Raw genomic sequence first — 19398 nt, forward strand, 5'->3', positions numbered from 1 at the left:
ACAAATATACTCGTATAATGTATAAACGCACTCGATCTCGCGAGTGTTTATTAAATGTATAATATAGCGCTGCCAATTTTTTTTTTTTTTAACTCTCGTAGTAATAAATACACACGGCGTGAAATCATTTTTTCATCGCCGCGCGCATCGGACGTGCGTATATGTATACGATAAGTGCGCACGATCTGCTGCGCGCGCATCTGCGCACAGTTTCGATCGATACGATCGAGTACTTTTCCTTTGGACGTAGGTTAACTATCGCACGTCCATGTGTACACACATCGATTATACCTGCCTGTATACGCGCGTCGATTCATTTTTTTTTGTTCGTTTGTTTTAATTTTACATATATCGATCGTAGAAAAAAAAAGGTAAGGGGGGAAAATTTTACTCACGTAGCTGATGAGCGGAAGATTCTTCGACTCGGAGACTTTGGCTTCGATGTAGCAGGAGCCCTCGGGCCCGAAGAAGGCCACGGCGCCCTCGCAGATCTCGTCGATCATCACCCTGGTGGACTCGGTCGTGTCGCCCTTGGTGTCGTACCAGTGCATCTGAAGCTTCATACCGGGCAACAGGTTCGGATCGTTGTTGATCTGGATTGCGAGAAAAAAAGGAAGAAAAGGGTTAAATATCGTATAGAAAAAAGTATACGGTGCATAATTACAAGTCGTTGTTTATATTTATTTTATTCGACGCGTTGTTGCGCGTATTATAAGCGTCTGCGCGCGCGGCGGAATTTCGCAAATTCCGCGTGCCACCGCGTGTTGTCGTTTTCATTTTTATATAAAAATATGAATAATGCATTTATTGGCGCGCTTTGGCCATTCGTTGCCTTTTTCTTTTCTTGCCTATACTCGACGCTTGGATATTTGCTCGCGTCCATAGGCGCGACACCGGAGAATTCGTCGCTGATCAAGTGTATGTATTATAGTCGCACCACTGGGCTTTTGGCGTGTCAATACCGGTGATATTTCTAAAAATAATTCCACGCATAAAAGGATGAAGCTCCTTTTTTATTTTTTTCCATTCCTTTTTTTTTCTTTAATTTTGCGAGTCGAGCTCGGCTGCCAAAGAGTCTTGTGGGCTGCTGCTGCTGCTGCACACGCTTCGTGCACGCGTCTAACTCGATGGAATTTTCGATCGGCAAGGCCGCGCGTTCTCGGTTCTACGTCTCTCTTTGCTACTATACACACAACACGCGGCGATATTAGTGGCGCCGGCGCATGTTTGGGCTCCGAAATTTTATGATGTGTTTTTTTTCTCTCGTGTGCATTTTGTGAGTATAATACGACAGATTCGCCCGAGAGATCATCTTGTATGCGTGTGTATTTATAATGTCTATCCGACGATTTAATACCCACCGAAATTGATGTTCTGCGGAGTCAATTTTATGACATAATTTAACGTATCAATTGGATTGGGTATTTTTGAGAGAATCATTAATATAAATTGGAATATTGATCATTTAAAATGACAAAATATTGGCCGTAAAAATTGGATGTTACACGCGCCTAGGATTTGATTGTCTTCAGAGAAGCATCTGTTTTGTACGATTTTATAATAAAATTGAATTCTTTGAATACTTTTGAAAAAAAAAAAAAAAAAACAAATGAATGATTTGGACAGAATGATGAGATTGTATTTTTTCCTTTTGCTGCTTTTAAAAATGTGACGCTCTATGCGTGTTGAATATTTATCTCTAAATTAACGATCTTTCACGCCGGAGATCCTTAAATATAAATCAAGCTCTTGGCGTAATTTTGTCGAATAACGACGAATTTTTTTCCTCCTCGAACCGAATTGATAGATGTAAATACGACACCACCCCTTTACGCTCTAATGAATTCCGAATTAATCGACGCCGTGAGCTTTTTTTAGTCGAGCTAAATTTAAAATTTCTCCATACTCGCGCGCATATAACGATTATAAACAAAACGTCGATCAGGTGGAGCGAGGATATAATAATTTACAATGCGAACTACGCGTCTCGGAGTCTATACGATATAAAAATTCTTATTAGTCTGAAAGCATAATTAAAATTTCAGCGGATAATTTGGGTGCGATAGCGCTTGGCGCGTGCGACGATTGAAAACTAAATTCGTATAACGCAGCGGATAGATGGATTTAAATCGAGTTTTGTCTCGTCGTCCTTTTGATATTCAAATTATATTCCTCCGTTTTGCCTGGATGCGAAAATTCGTCGTCGTCGTCGTCGTCGTCGTCGTTGTGCAGCCGTGTATTTGAAAACCGGATTAAATCGGTAAAAACCGAGAAACGATTGCAGGAGCTCTCGGCTAAAAATAAACGCGAGGCAGTTTTTCGTTATTGATGGATCGATCATCGATCAAGCGCAGGTATTTAGAATCGATTCGTTCGAACCGCTGCACAGCTCGATTAATTTTCTCGGATCGAGTCGAATTATGAATGGCTAATGGCAATCAACGATTCATACCCATTATTGCGCTATTTGAAAATCGACCAGCGTGTAAAAAAAGGGGGAAGGAAAGAAGTCGCGATGTAGCGAGTATAGCCGAGAAAGAGGAAGCTCGACTTTGTCACATGTACATATAAGTCCGACGCTCGAAGAATACGTTAAGTGGAAGCATCATCAACATATACATATCGTCGACAGTCAATTTACACCTGCGTTATACTTGCACAAAGTATACGCATATATATGCCGGGTACATTTGATGTGCAGGCAGTGCGAGACTCGAGCTATCGGCACACACGACGCAGCAGCTGCACGTTTACTTATCGTTCGCGTCGTTGCTGTTATCAAAGTATAAACTTGGTCGAATGTCTTAAAAAATCCGACGCGAATCCTAATTTAGCTAATGCAGAGGGAATGACTCCTCTGCATTTTGTGTACTGGGGATATTGCGATGATGACATTGTGAAGGTTTTGACATTTGAAATCGATGCTCGAGATAATTTGGACAACACACCGATGACGACATAGACTTGGCAGGTTTTTTTTTCAAGATTAACGACGAGCTTGAGAATCCAGTGCGTGTCAACACCAAGGATAACATGGGTAATACTCCGCTGCATAGGGCACTTGAGTGGGCTTACGAGAAATTGACTATATTGCTGCTGAAAAAAGGTGCTAATCCCAATTTAGCCAACGAAGACGGAAAGACTCCACTACACATTATTTGCACGAGATACCGCAGTGAGAAATTGGTGAAGCTATTTTTCAATATCAATAAAGATCTCGGTCAGACTTTGTCATCGTTTTTCTTTTTGCGAATTGTTTTGAAGAGAGTTTGGTACCAGACCACGAAAAATGCCATTAGCCATTGTGTCAAGTGTCTGATGTTTTAGCCGTGCTGGAACTGCTTGAGGATAAAGGATAGGACGTGGACCGAAACTGCGCTCTAAAAGTCATGGAATTGTTTAGTAAATACGAACTGGTTGAAAAATCGGTAGACGATAAAAACTCTTGGTACGACGAGACATTCGCAATATTTGCGAAAAATATAATGATAAAACCCAATCTATCGCTGAACCAGTTGTTGCAATTACAACCCAAAGACGAGGAGAAATGATTGTCAATTGTTTGCTTGATCACGAATACAGTTCAAAGCTCTTGTTGACAATCGGCAATATTTGCATTACTTTTTAATATCTAGTGTTTGAATTTTGTAAATATTCTAAGTGATTTAAATAAATTAATTTTAAAAATGTGTACAATTTATTTAATAAAATTTGAGTTAAGTAAAGGGTTGAATTATCATCGTTTGATGTGTTCGACTCTTGATTAAGATAAAAAATATATATAAAATCGTGAGTTTTCCAAGAGGATGGCAAAGTAGCATCTAGCTTTCGCGATTTAAAAAACAACTTGTATCAACACAGGTTGATGCAAGGAGGTACCGCGTCCATTGCCGTATTATTTAATAAATAATTTTAAAAAATTAATAAAAATTGGCTTCGATTTTGAGTTTTTTCTTATTGAATTTAATTTAAGTTTCAAATGCACCAAAACATAAAAAATTTCACATCTCGCAGCTGCTCTTATACAGTAGATTATTTGTACTTTTTGATCTTTCCATTATAATCCAAAAACTATATGTTTCACCAAGACACAACTATTCCTGCGAGCTTTAACTTCTTCTTGTAATGTTTTTCAGTGCTTTCAGGTGGGCGCTACAACTTAATTGATTCGCGTTGATCTTTGTGCAAATTCGTATGTGCTAGCGAGCAGACTATACGGTGTCGCGAGTCGCGAAAGCTCTCGCTCACGAGTCAAATCTAATATATATCTCGTATATAGATATTTGGCCTAACTCCAGAAACTACATTTTCCACCAGTACAGCTCGAGTCATGCGAGACGTGCGCTATAATAATCGCGAGTAGTTGCACTAACTACGCCGTCGTCGTCGTCGTCGTTGTTGTTTGCGTGCACGGACGATGATGACGACGATCATCATCATCATCATTGTCGAACGCATATACGCATATATACGCACGAGAGAAAGAGAGAGAGAGAGAAGAGAGGAGAGTTTCTTGACCCTTGATTGTGGGTCGCAGTAACAGAACTGCTGCTGTATGCACTTGTTTCTCACTGTATGTATATAACATACGCGCGTATATAAACACACGAACAGGCTCTCGTTCCTCTCTTTTCTTTCTTTCTTTTTTTTCGGCTACTCCGACTCTCGTGTTTCGCGCAGCGCGGAGAGGCACACGCGATTGCATCGGCCTCTCGTATACGCGTACGCGTGTGCACACAAAAACACAATGAATCGATCGCTGTCTCTCTCTCTCTCTCTCTCTTTGGATATTTTTATGCCGTTTCCGCGCTATTTTCGGAACGTTTTCGCGTTATTATTAAAGTATAAGAGAGAAACGCGAAGATGAAAAAAAAAAGAAAAGAAAAGAAGAAGGCACTGACCGCGTAAACTTGAAGCTCTACCCGCACGAAATGAAGCCATTTGTGCGAATGATATCGGTAGTTTTCAAGGTGCCTTTTTTTCATTTTATAAATTTGGAACCACGGTAAAACAATTTTTTTGTCGATATTCTCTTCGTTTTCTCGAATGTACACGGATTACGCTCGTACGAGCCACGAACAATTTTTAGCAACCGATCGTATCGGACGTATTATCAATTACACAGCCACGCGGCTAACACACGCGGATAAAGGTAAAGAATATGAAAAATTTCGCTTCCCATGTGCATCGTCCCTATATATATATGGTCAACTGCATATCGGCATTGTATATTACACGCACACACGTATACACTGCCGAGTGATCTCTGCGACGACGACGACTCGTGCGCAGCGCTACATATATACGTACAGCTCGATTTTGCCAATCAGCGCGTTTTCGAGTAATTGAAGGGCGTCCGGTCGTGTCGAGCCATATATCCCATTGCACTGCGTGCATCTTGTGTGTGTATGTATATGTGTGTGTGTGTGTATATAATGTGCACCTATAGCTAGCTCGTCTGTCTCCGTGTGCATGTGTGCGTACATGTATACGTACACGTATGCATAAATCGTGATAATACGAGACTGGCGGCAGCGACGCATCGGAGTAAAGACGACTCGCTCGTATATGGGTAAGGCTCGAAATTTTTTTAAATGATTGCAGTGAGCTGGTGGTCCTCGAATTTGGACTTGTGCTATTGGTATTTTTTCACAACCTAGAAAATTAATGGAAAAGCCGAGATTGTAGCTTGCATCCGGTAAAAATCTCGTCTGTTTTTTCTTTCGATACCGATCCAAAGCCTGTGTTGACTTGAAAAAATCTGAAAAATTTCACAAAGGTAACCTTTGATAAATCACGTTTTTCTAGTAAAGTGACGGACGTGAAAATTCTGAAAAACGGATGTTCGTACAATTTATTCGGCATCCAAACGAAATCGGTACGTTTAGAATCTCGACTCTATTCTCATTTATCTACATTACACAAAGGATATCGAAAATACGTCGAAATCGGAGGACTCCGCGATTATTTAAAAGATTCCGAGCCTTGCCCATATACATCTATACGCGCGCGCGATAGAGTTTACTTCTCAGGGACGACGAGTCGAGCAAAGCTTGTTTTTCTCTCTCTCTCTTGCTCACTCTTCCGAGGCTTTTTTCCGATGCTGCATACGTGCATGTATGTGTGCGTGTGCATGTCTATACGCTCCTCCAGTCCGCACGCGCGATCGAGCTTATATACTTTCTTTGTCACCGATCCCCCGAGCGCAACTATATAAACACTCCACACACACATAAAGAGTCATACGTCGAGTCGGGTGAAATTTCCACTTGTACTTTATACTACAATGTTATACCTATGCGTTGTTTTCCGTCTCGCCTCGAGGTAGCAGCAGCAGCAGAATTTGTTTGCATAGGTAATCGGTCGTGCGCGAGACTTACGAGCTTGCGTTGAAATATATCACGCGAAAGATGACGACGACGACGACGACGAAGCGCGTATTTTATAACTATAATATAGGAGAGTCTCTCGCGAGCTTCTCTCCGCGTCGGCGATGTATTTATTAAGCCCAATTAACTCGTGCAATTTATGGCTTTTAATTTTTTCCACGCCGCGTATATAGCGGAATAAGTGAAAAAAAAAAACAAAGAGAAAAACGAATAAAGCCGCGGAAAGACGAATCTTCGAGTCTTGATCGAAATCGGTATAACGCGTGCATTATATCGATCTGCGCGCGCGGTCCTCTTTATAGCCGGGGCTAACACTCGAACGTCTCTCGTAATACGTCGTGTCAATTTTCCCATGGCCCATATTCGAGTTTCGCTCGGCCCGATCTATAAATAAACCTGAATTATAAGCGATGATTTTGAACTCGCGCGCGTTTGTCTCTTTTTTTTCCTTCGCTCTGTCTCTCTCTCTCTCTCTCTTTCTTGCTGCATTATAAAGACACAGTGCAGTGCAACGACGACGACTGCCTCCTTCTTTCGTACCAACTTGTCTCTTTTTCAATACAGGCCTTTACTCCCTCTCGTATATGTGTACACACACATACATAACTTCTCCTCGCGGGATATGTATTTTTTTCTTCCTTCTCTCTGTCTCTCTTATTCTGTGTGTGTTACACGCGATCGTGGGAATCGAATCGGGCACCGGTTACGCCTCGTGTTGCTCTTGCCTCGCGTTTGTGTGTGTGTGTCTTTTAAACACCCTTTTCTCGAATGCACACACATATGCACACACATGTGTAGGAAATCGCAGACGGGAAAGAAAGCGAAAAGTACTCATTTGCGCGCGAGGCTACCGCTCGTTCGATTTATATATTATGCTTATCGGTCAGCGCATGCGATAAAGAGACCCACTTATAATATACTTGTGTGTGTGTGGTCACTGCTTTCGCGTGAATTATAACGCGGTACAATATGACGACCTTTGTAATAATTACATTATCGTCGAAATGCCCTTACCTCGTCAACTGCCATGGAGAAGGCGCCGGATATGGCCAGTCCTTGGCGATCCTTGAGATCGCCCTTGACCGCGGTCAGGTAGACGATGGTGAGATTGCGCGGCTCCCTCGGCGGTCGCACCAAGCTGCTGCTGTTGATGTTGTTCATCGTCATGCCGTTGCTGCTGCTGCTGCTGCTGCTGCTGCTCGTCATTATCGCCTCCAGAGCCGTCACATTGTTGTTGCTGTTGCTGCCGTTGGTCTCGTGGACCGACGACGTTGTCACGACTATCGATCGCGGCCCGACGGCGTAAGAGAACGACGAGTCGTTGTTGTTGTCGTTCGGATTGTCGTTGTAGATGGCAATGCCGTTGTCGCCGCTGGCGAGCGAGTTGGCGGCCACGGCGCTTCCGACAGCGTCGATGACGGGCGTGGCGATGATCGTCGGCGTCCAGGCTGCGACGACGAGCAGCAGCATCGGCAGCAGCCGCAACAACGCGACGGCACCGAGGCTCCTCCTCCGTAGCGGCCGCCGACCGTCTCTTCCGTTGCTCTCGTTGAAATGGCATTGCTGCTGTTGCTGATTGTTACTGGAATGAAATTGACGACTAGATTGCGAGGACACTTCGGATGTTGCTGTTGCTGTTGTTGACGACGACGGCTGCTGGCGACGGGTGGGCCTGCGGCGGCTCGTGCACGGCGGGCCGGGGCGCATGGCCGCCGTCGCCACCGGTCAGCGCCTCCTTCTTTTGTTTCACCTGCAACAGCCCGAACGAAAAACAACAAAAAATTAGAAAAAAATCAACACACGCATCGCGCGATTATACGTTATGTATATATATAGTGTTGCTCGAATTTCAGCCTATTTCATATATATATATAGCAAGTATAATAGCGCTGCGTTTGATCTTACACTCATTATATGCTAAACGCTTAGACCGCATCCAATTGCACACGCACACACATACACACGATTAATAATATCGAGCAGAAAGGCTATGATTGCGGATCTCTCTCTCTGTCGGTCGGTCGGCCGCCGCCGCGAGCTCGACTATTAATTACGATTCGCTGAGCAATTGCTCGCGCGCGCGCGCGCGCCAAACGATCTATCCCCATTATGGAAAACGGCATATAATACGAATATAATTGCGCGCGTGTCGTGTAACGCGAAATGCCGCAGTCGATATATATCGTATATACATAATTACAAACTTGGCAGATATTATACTCGCGGAGACAAAAAGTAGAGAGAAAAAAAAAGAGCACGAAAATTGATAAAAGAAAATTACACGTCTCCTTTATGTAATTCCGGGCGAGCGAGTTTCTCGGTAAATTCATGAATTATTGAAAAAAACAAAGCGCGCAGCTCTTGCTCGCAGCTCGTTAAAAATTTATAAATACATAATTTTTACCATTACGAGCGGCTAATTATTCCCTGCCTCTCGCGAGCGCGACATCGTTATATATATATGTCACGGTGCGTCGGTTCAAAGTCACGTGTCACGCGCGCGAATTTTAGTCTCGGACTTACGGGCACTCTTCTATTAATAATATCGCCTTCTAACTTTGAGTCGCGCGCGCTAAGATGTAAAATTAACGATTCGACGCGGTGTAATTCGATTTGTGCCGCAGTCGTTTTTTGAACGTGCCACGCTCTCAACGGTACAAAGGCGCAGCGCAATTGGTCATGTGTATAACAGCGGCAGAGCGGCAGATCGTTAAACGATTCAAGCGACTGAAAAAGCAGCTATATATGTACGCGTATCGTGTGCTGTGTGACGTTTGTCGTCGGCGTTACACTCCGTTTAAATTGTATGCCGCAGCGCGCGCGGCACGCAAAAATAGCCCTGTAACTATATAATACAACGTACACTAGTATATAAACGGGGAAAAAGGAGGTGAAAAAAGTTCCACTCGCGCGCGCGCGCCTGTGTGCATTATAAACGTTTGGAAAATGTCACGCCTCTGTTAACAGATGTAACGTGTGTGCGAGGTATTACAAAGGTAAACTCCGCAGCGGCAGAAAATAATAATGACGTAAAAAAAAAAAAAAAAGAAGAACGAGCACCGATTAATAAGGCAAATATTTGTCTCGTTGCTCGGTGTTCGCTTGTATATACACTCGGCTTCTCCTCCTTCACCTCCTCCGCAGCCGCAACCGATCGGGCTTTTAATAAAAAGTAAAGAAAAATTTATGACGATTTTCGAAGGTACTCGAGCGCGCGAGTGCGGGCGTTCGTCGAAGGTTAATCCAATAAAAAAAAAGGCAAAGAAGAAGAAGAAAAGGTTGTATCGAACGGAATCATTGAAAGTAAAGTCGCGCATGAGAGAGATGATAATTGCTGACCGCAGTGCACACGATTACGCTGCCAGATATAGGTGCGGTATCGGCGGCGGCGACTATCACACAACACGCCCTTATAAACTTGTGTAATCGTTATAAAAAAAAAAAACGCACGGAACTTGCCCCTGTCGCAATTCCATCGATCTGCAGCCAAGGAGAAAGAGACTCGCGCGACTGAATTTATTGAATTGTGCACCGAGGCGCACATGTGTCATTTGTGAAAATATATAATAATATAATAATACATTACCGCGGACGGGCGGGCGCGCGCGCGCAAGCTCGAGCAAACATTACATTTATCATTTTTTTTTCTCTTACTTGCTTCTTTCTAAAAATAACCCGGTAATATCGTTCCTACAAATAATATTTTATCTCTCGCTCTCTCGGAGTTTAATTCGCGTACAAACACACAAATGTTACGCGAGTATATACACGGACGAATCGGATTTTTTTTCTTCTTATATTTTTGCTCGCGCCGCATGATTTTTCTCCCGCTCTCGCGCGATATTGTATTTGCACGAAGAGGAAAAAAATAATAAAGAAGCTACGACGACGACGACGACAATCTTTTTAAACATTTAATAATAACGACACACATCGATTGATTTTTATCGGTGATCTCTCGATACAGAGAGCGAAGCTACAATTGTCGAGTATATACGTATAACGGCCTGGCCAATGCGGAGCCGAGCGACACTGAAATGTGAACAATTTTCTATATGCGTTTCTTTGCTCGGAGAGCTCTGCGCCTGTATGGTATATAGTAGAAGACGCTTCTCGAGCGTTGGCTCGTTGGGAAAAATTAAGGTCAACACTCTTTAGGCGCATTGCATCTCCTTCGGTGCGCGCGTACATACACACACACACATGCACCACCGACAAATATTGATAGCATTCCGCGCGCAACTGCCGTTGTGTGTGCTATTTTTATCGCGATCGCGTTGTTTACCTCGTGCGCATCGCCGCCGCCACCACCGCCGCCGCGCGGCTAAAAATTGATCCGAATTGTTTTATTTTTGCGTTAGTGCGCTCTTCTTTTTTTTTTTGATCTTAACTCTCTCGCATCGAGAAATCATCGAACTCGAGCGAAATGACATACACGCGATTTCCGCGCAATTGATTTTTGCGCCGGAAACTGCACACGATCAGCGACGGAACGAAGTAGAAAAAACCACTGCCGATCGTACAAATAAGTAAACAAAATCATTCTACTCACTTTCGAGCTTATCGTACGGACGGAGCTTCATCGTGGAGGAAGCGTAAAAAAAAATCATAAACTCGCGGCGCGGCGCAGTCGTAACGTAATACGAAGCCTCGAGGATGCATAAACTACTCGCCAATATATAAAGGAAGCTTTAACAAGCTCGGCGGCGATGATACGCCGCGTGGCCAAATTAATTAGTGATCTCTGCACTGTCTTACCACGTGCGTCTCGCTATTTTTATTTATTTATTTTTTTGTTTCGCTCCTCCCGCGCGGCTGCTTCACTTATGCTTTTTATATACTTTGCAGCAATCTTTATAAACCTCTCGTCGATCACGCTCGATTGAATTATACGCACACACACGACGAGCTAATTCACAAAATGTATATCCATTAAGAATCGGCCCCCGAATCATAAACGATCTACGTAGACGAGCCCGCATGGTTGTTACCGGATTATATACATGTATTCTAAAAATAAACAGCCGCACGCTTATTATAAAGCTCGCGAATCCTATAAATAACCCCATGTGTACGGTTTGCGCGCCGGAGGCTCGAGCCAATCGTTGTATATATAATATAATAAAAACGATACGTCGGTATGTACAATCGTGTGCAGTCAGCTGTACGTATATATACGTAAATATATAGCGCTCGGTTCGACGCTTATAAACCGATCGACGTATAGCCACCGTCGTGCCCCGCGTTTTAAGCGTTTTCTAATTCAGTAATTGAAGTGGCGAACGCAGGCATTATACGAACGCGGCGGCAGCAGCGCAAGCCTAAACTGGTGCGCGCTAGATTAATGCTGCAGCACAACCACTCCCTTGCTGCCTGGCCATATAGTGCTTATAAGCGGCGCAGTGCTACTGCTGCGGGACCGGATAACAAATCCAGGAAGCGATCTTACGATGTATGTAGGAAAAATTTGTAATGTGTGCGTGAGCGGCAATTTTGAAGGCGCGCGAAACTTCGCATTTATTACATACACGTATATAGACATATTTCACGTTGTAATTGAAAGATGTGTCCGTTTAATAATGACACGGCTCTATATATCGTGCGGTGCGACAAAACGTCGTGTATGATATGTACCATATTCGACGATCGGCACATGTGTGTGTGCGTAAGCTGCAGCAACGACGACGACGACGACTCACGAGGCAGTTTGACGTCAAATATTTAAAGACTATGGGCAATTTGTCCGCGCGCGCGCGCTCTATTTTTAGAGAGAGTTTTACAAGCCGCAGAATTGGCCATTTTCACCGCACCGCGGGGGCATTATTATATTGTGTATGTATATGGCATTCAGGCGGTTGAGCAATGGTCGCACGAGCAGAGATTTGTTCTATACATTTTTTTTTTTTCTGAATTCCTCGAGAGAGAGACCGGCCGCAAGCCACGATCCGTTTACTAATGTACAAGCTCGCGAGCTCTCGGATTTTAATTGCGCCAATAGCGATAAGAGCTCCGAGCCCGAGAGCTAAGTAAGCCGCGCGAGCTTTGGAATTTAGCTTGTTAAAATGTGAAAAAAAAAAACAAAAATAAAAGAACGAAGAAGAAATGCACACGTGTTTTTATCGCGAATCGATAATTAATAACTCGCACGTGCGCCCGAATATACACACGCTCTCGAACGGCAGAGCATCTACCGTTATTTATATATTTTTCGTTATTTTAACGTCGAAGAGAGAGAGAAAACGAGACAGCGACGATTTTACCGATTCTCTACCCCGAAAAAACGACCAAGACGACGGCGACGACGACAACGAGGGACTTTTAGCTTCAATAAACATTTCGCGCGCCGTATAGGAATCTAGGCTTCGACGTGCTCCACATTTGTGCATATAATGCACGAAAATGCACATACGATATTGGTCGCATACCACCGTCGTCGAACGACACGTTATAACTGCTCGATATTAAAATTCGTCGACTTCAAAGCCGCCCCGTCGCGTCGTATAATCCCGCGTTTGCCTCGCGTGCGCGCGCGAGAGACTTTGCACCTGGGAAAGATATTTCGCTTCGTTTTGCGGATCGTTAAAAGCTTCTCGTTGCGTGCAGCAGGACTAAAAGAGAGAGAGAGAGAGAGAGCTGAGATATAAAATTTAAGAGCCACGCGATCAAAGTAGTATATACTCGGATACATCATAATTCCGAGATGGGCAATAAAAAATATCTCGGGGTTGGGTATATACGAAAATAAACGCGTTACATGTGCAGTGTGGCTCGTGTGCGTGTTTGTCTTTATAAGAGCTTCGCTCGGTGATAACTGTTTTTCGAACTTCGCGGATACACAGCGAAAAGGTTATTAAATGAATACACGACTAGAGTTGACGCAATTTTGCAATTAATATCTCGCGCTTCGAAGGCAGATATCGGAGTATACATAGAGCTTTTACAGCGTCGCGTTGATAATACGTTTCAACGAATACATACCGTGCGTGATGCATTAGAAGTTAAAATAGTTTTTTGGGGAAAAACGTCGGAACCGCTGTACGGAGATAGTAGAAAAAAAAAGAAGCAACGCGTAAACAAACACGAGTCGCGGTTACTCATTAGCAGATTATAACTTCAAAGACCCCCCCGGTATACAGTACATGGAACACGTGTTGTACATTACGCGTGACATCAGCGATTTTTTTTTTTTTCGTTAGTTTCTCGAGAGCTTTGATCTTACGGGCTCGCGTGTGACAAACGTTGCCATCGGTATTTAACTCGTTCGCACGTATTATCGCAATAAATATAATCTCGTGGCCATCGAACACATAATATAAGTAAATAAATATGAATTTAAAATGCAGACGGGCGATAGGCCAACGATTATGTGCGCGACTCTTTTGCGGATGCGAGATCGCGTGTGCCACAGTGCGTGGAATAATATCGCGTGTGTGTGTTAGTCCGCGCGACGGAAGAAGCCAAGGAACGACAAAAGATAATTGCCCTCTCGTTGCTGCTGGAAAGCACATAACTTATACGTGCTATATAACTATCCGATACGTGCGCGTCGTCGTATAGTTGAATCGAATCACGAATGCGCGCGTCGATTGTTCACCTCTCTATAAGCCTGCAGCTAGCTTTTACACGTACTATATAAATGCACGAGCGTTTCACAGCTCGGGAAAATATCGCAGTTTTATAAATCGATGAAATTACAGACCGATCGATTTTTTTAATAACAGCGGTAATGGGAAAATTTAACGATTTATCGATGGATCGGAGATCATTGCGACAGAGAGAGAATAGATACCGATAATGGATTCAATCAAAATTCAATGATTTTACCTTTTTTCTTACACTTTCTCGTGCCGACGAATTATCAGTATCGATCAGATGTTTACTATTTCGCCGCGAAACCATTTACGATTTTCCAAAGTAATAGTCGAGATCGATGTTGCGTTTAAAGAATGTGACAAAGATAATAATAAATATCCCAGGGGGTACTCTAATGCGCGAAAAATTAACTCAGCGATTCGACATTTATTTACGCGACATGTAGATTTCAATGATATACGAGTACATCTCGATTTGGCTCTAGTGCGTTTCGAAATTCAATTATACCGCGATTGATAAGAATAGTTTGCAATTGTTTTAAGGCGAATTTCCGCGCGCTCGCGCACATGCCGCTACGGACGGCGCGCGGCGTTACTGCCGTTGCCGCTGTGGCCGTAGAGAGCCGAAGGTCGTCCGCGCGCGAATATATTTTTAGTTTTTACGATTTTTGCAATGGCTCTCGAACGAGATGATAGCTTTTATCGCCGCGTTAAAAACGATTAGAAAAAAAGATACGCTCCTCTTTCTCTCTTTGTCTCTCTCGCTCTCTCCTTTGCTGCTTCAACGAGCCGAGTAATGCCCGAAAGGGTTAATAAAGTAAAAATAGAAGAGACGATTGTTACGAGCAAGTGACAATGATATTGCAGAGTTATAAACGGTGGAATATGCTTAACATGATCATTTGGGGACCGAACACGTTTTGGTCGGTGGATCATAATACGCGGAGGATTGGACGTTTTTACTCGTTTAATTGAAAAATAATATTCTTTATGTTCAACATGTATTGCAGATCTTTTGAAAAAAATCATAAAATATGATTTAAAATTCTTCATTAGTAAACCTTTAAGATTTAAGTAGCATGCTCTGCTTTATACGATTATTTTCACTTTAACACTTGGAGGTTTGCAGATAAAGCTACTCGCCATCTAGCGGTGGGAGCTTGAATTAGCATTATTGTAGTAAAAGTGATTGAAAGCTTGTCTTAATTTTTTGAAACGGTTAAATTGTAATTTTCAGATCACGCAAAGTGCGCTTAATATTTTTAACATAATTTTAATAGAAAAATCCGAATATGCTTTGAGCCCGAAGTAAAAATTTATCTCAATAAACTGGATGGCTAAAAAGGTGCCAAATCCTACGTTTATTGAAATACCTTTTTGCTCCGTGGCAACTTTATGGCAGACAAAAAATTAATCAATCAAAGATATATCATAAAAATGCGATTAAATTCACCTAAACAACATTGCAGGTTGACTTCAGCAAGAAGACAGTATGTCTAAATAGTCTATTCGTTTATCATGACGCCGACAACCAGATTTTCGTTGTCCTTTGGCGTTGAAAGCTAGCAACCACCTGGAAAAAGAAAAACCAAAGTGCACATTGCGTGAGTCTCGGTCCATTGATATTTGTTCATTTAAAGTTTGAATTATTATTATAATAATCAAGCACAAAATTAACATAGGAATATATACGTGTTGCTAAGAATATACATTTCTATAATAATCTTTACGACTAATGGTTCATAATTCAAGCTTCGCAACGAGTCAACAACAATATCCGAGGATTATACCTAGTTTTCGAAATTTCCTCTGCATAACACAAACATGCACTTGAGGCAAATCCAAAAACTGCTCAAAATTTATTCAAATGACTCGTCTCTCTCTCTCTCACTCGCTCCTTCTTCCGACGTAATTTGCACAAGTGATGATAACAGCGGAGTCGGATAATTATCGCCAAGCGCGGCTATACGAAACGTTGCATAATTCCCGTTTGTGTGCGACGATACGTAGTGCGCCCGAGTTTATATGTATACCGGGGCGCGTTCGTACACAGCTATACACATATACACGCGCGGCTCGTAATTGAAGGTACACAATATAAGTACACGCGTATGTGTGTGTAATGCAGCTACGCTTGTAGTACGTACGTCGCGCAACGCGGCAAACGTATCCGTTTACGCATTCGAATGGCCGAATTATGTAAAGCAAGTGTCGACGTATTAATTATTAGCCCGCGTCGAGTGCGCGCGCACGCGGGTGTGCGTGAACTGTACGTACGTACGTATGCTCGCTGCAGCCTCTCGAACGCAGCAAAAACAGCACGACCCGACGCACGCACGAGACCGAGAGTAGCGAGTAAATTTACTAGTCGTACCGATCGTCGGCGGCTTATTGCTCACTTCGTTTCTTCTTTTACCAAAAATACATACATATACGCTTCCTTATCAGCGAGAGTCGCGGCACCAGATATATATATAATACATAATTTTAATTGTGATACACTCGTGAGCGATGTATAAAAACGTGCGCGCGGATCCACGTGTCGCGCCCATATAAAATTTTATATACAATAAATATAGGCACGTACGTGTGAGTGTGCTTATATAGCTAGCTGAGCATGTTTACCTGTTATTGATGTTCGACGAAAATTACTAGACCCGCAAGAGAGGAGGCAAAAAAGACGAGATAAAGGCTATTAACCGAATAGAGTAATCTCGCTTGACGATCGTCGACGATCGGCGTGATTCTCTTTCATCAATCATGTCGATCGCTTTCTTTTGTATCGCAACGAGTAATACAATAAAGAACATCTCGTTCTCTCTTTCGTTTTATTAATTTCTTTTTCATTTAAAACCATCCTCTTTCCCTCTCGTCGCGCGAATGTGCGTGCGGCAGAAAGAGAGAATCCAGTAATTATATCCAGTTTATACGCATACGCCGCACACAGATTGCGCAGATTTGCGCGTGGGGGGGCATTATATACACACACTTTTTTCTCTCTCTCTCTCTCTCTCTCTCTCTCTCTCTCTCTCTTCATCCTCGACAAACTGAGCCGAGCTGCACATAAGCAGTAAGCACTTGCGCATACCCATATGTATATTTATTATATTTATTTATTTACGCCGCGCAAGGTAGATGCCACACACGCATTTGGCTTTGGCGTAATTTACACACACACACACAAACACGCTCACACACATACAGGCGTGCGCGTAAAGAGTTAAGCACCAAAGGAGTTGCAGCAGCAGCAGGCACGGCGGCAGAGAGTCAAAACTCGTTTTAAATCTCGTTCTCTGGCTCTTTCTCGCTGCGTTGAAATGTGTGGCTCGAGCTCGCAGGCAACTGTTTGAGCTGCAGCCGAGGATATTAAATATACGGTGACCGTATGTATGTACGTGTGTGCCTGTCTGTATACGCGACCAGATCATCAACAAACGCTGCGCGAAGTACATCGATTGCGCTTATCGCGTCGTCGACAGCTGGTGTCTCTTCTATGCAAGCGTTTTTATGAAAACAAAAGTATAAAGAAAAAAAACCAAGCGGCAAAGCCGATTTTTTGACGCGTCGGGGCGATCTCTAGCCGAGGGTAATTTACCTGCGTCGCGAATACATACTATATATAATATTAAATACGTAGAGATTACGTTTGTACATCATCGTTCGAATAATTTATACGCGCTGCAGTAATTGGCATGGTTTTTTCCTCGACCATCGGCGAAACCCGCGTACATGTACTTGATAAATATCGAACGGAAAGAAACGAATCTGAGATATTCATCTATTTTAAATTTTGCGGAGAATTTCTGAATGTAAGCCAAAGTTATATAATAACAATAATTATGAATGAATTAATGTAGATAAATTCGTCGCGGGGTTCATATATCGTCGATTTACAAAATTGCACCGCAAGCTAAAGGCCAGTACGATCTATCGATAACGAGTTGCGACATATTTTGCATCGCGTGCACTTGGAACAGCTGTGTTCAACTGTGCGCAAGAGTCGTGTCCATGGGACAATTATATAGAAAAAAGCTATAACAGATCTGTAACGTTCGATTAGCCAGATAGCGTCAACTGTATATACATAATCAATAGGCGCGCGAATCAGCTGGTAAAAGCGGCAAAATCGTTTGCCGATCTGAGCGTCTATAACCGATCTCGATCAGCTCGTCGATTCCTCTATATACGCACACTGGTCTTTTGCGAGCGTGCAATATGCTCTTATGCGTGCGTACGAGGCATTGTAGATATAATTAAATACACGCGGTGCGCTACACATATATACGAACGCGATCGAGTCCGGTTTCGCTGCTGCTGCTGCTTCTACGGGAGCTATTACGTCTTTTGCAGGCACGCATATATATATCTGTGCATATATGTACACCGAACGAGAGAGAAGTGACTTTGCCAGACAAACTGGCAGCAGTAGCAACAGCGCGTTGTCGAGCCTTCGCCAATGCGTGCTATATAGGGGAGAACCGCCTATTATGGCGCACCTAATGAATTTTGACTAATAACAAAAAATGTACTCGATGATATGAAATTACATATATTATAAACTGAACATTTTATTCCTTATACCTTAATCTTTGAAAATGCACCCTTCTTTCTATGAGAAATGTGTTTATTTATTCATAAACAAGGATTCTAAGAAAGTTGTCACTGCGCCGCGATCGGCTCGTTTTTCGCCTATTATGGCGCATATGCTTTTCAGGCTTTAACCTCAAAAAGTGATGTCGTCTGTTTTCGAGGCGCACATCAAATTAACACGTAAAAACGTGCGCCATAATTGGTCCCGATGATGCGCCGCAATAAGATAAAAACAATGCTCTCTTATATCGCAAATTACTCAATAACCAATTGATGAATCGTCGATATTAAAGCATCATGTTAAAGTAGAGCACAAATTTAACATGATGCGCATTTGAGCTGTGAACACTCTGTATTCTCAAGTTTAAAACTCGTAATTATTACATGAAAACAGCCGAATTTTTTATATTGCTTGTCATTCATTATTGAAGATATAAAGCAATAATTTTTTTTGCAAAAATTAAATGATTGACATGTATAGAATATACCACATAAATTTTAGTTAGGTGAAATGTCTCAAACTATGCTAAATGAACGTGCGCTGCATTATGCGCTGCGCCATATTAAGCGCTTCTCCCCTATATATATATATGGGTCAGATTCAGAATTTTTCAAATAAACCTGCGGGCGAGGTTCACGGATTTTCCTGAAATTTTGGTATGTTATAGTACATGATAAAAAAGTGCCAAAACCAAAATTTTGGACCCCCTCCCCCCTCCTACCCCCCTCCTCCCCTATAGACGTCCATTTTCTATCTATATTTTTTCTGAAGGCCTGAAGCTATTAAAAAATCTGAAAAAATTCATGAAGGTACTTTTCAACAATCC

General features: G+C 42.7%; 1 protein-coding gene across 3 annotated transcripts in view; it reads right to left on the reverse strand.

The window, feature by feature from the left end:
• LOC106650698 (receptor-type guanylate cyclase Gyc76C-like) overlaps positions 1–19398 on the reverse strand; it is a 99439-nt gene that overhangs the window by 69104 nt on the left and 10937 nt on the right. For 2 of the 3 annotated variants that reach the window (XR_001339336.2, XM_014368863.1), the window contains exons 2-4: positions 15435–15554; positions 7404–8139; positions 396–593 (exon numbers count right to left, since the gene is read on the reverse strand). Coding sequence is in view for 2 of the 3 variants with exons in the window: in XM_014368863.1 (XP_014224349.1) it covers positions 396–593; positions 7404–8096 (891 nt within the window). In the remaining variant the exon portion in view is untranslated. The remainder of the gene's footprint in view (positions 1–395; positions 594–7403; positions 8140–15434; positions 15555–19398) is intronic. The other variant, XM_014368864.1, reaches the window with a different exon arrangement.

This window comes from Trichogramma pretiosum, unplaced genomic scaffold (assembly GCF_000599845.2).
Source record: "Trichogramma pretiosum strain Unisexual culture from Peru unplaced genomic scaffold, Tpre_2.0 scaffold38, whole genome shotgun sequence".
Taxonomy (NCBI): domain Eukaryota; kingdom Metazoa; phylum Arthropoda; class Insecta; order Hymenoptera; family Trichogrammatidae; genus Trichogramma; species Trichogramma pretiosum.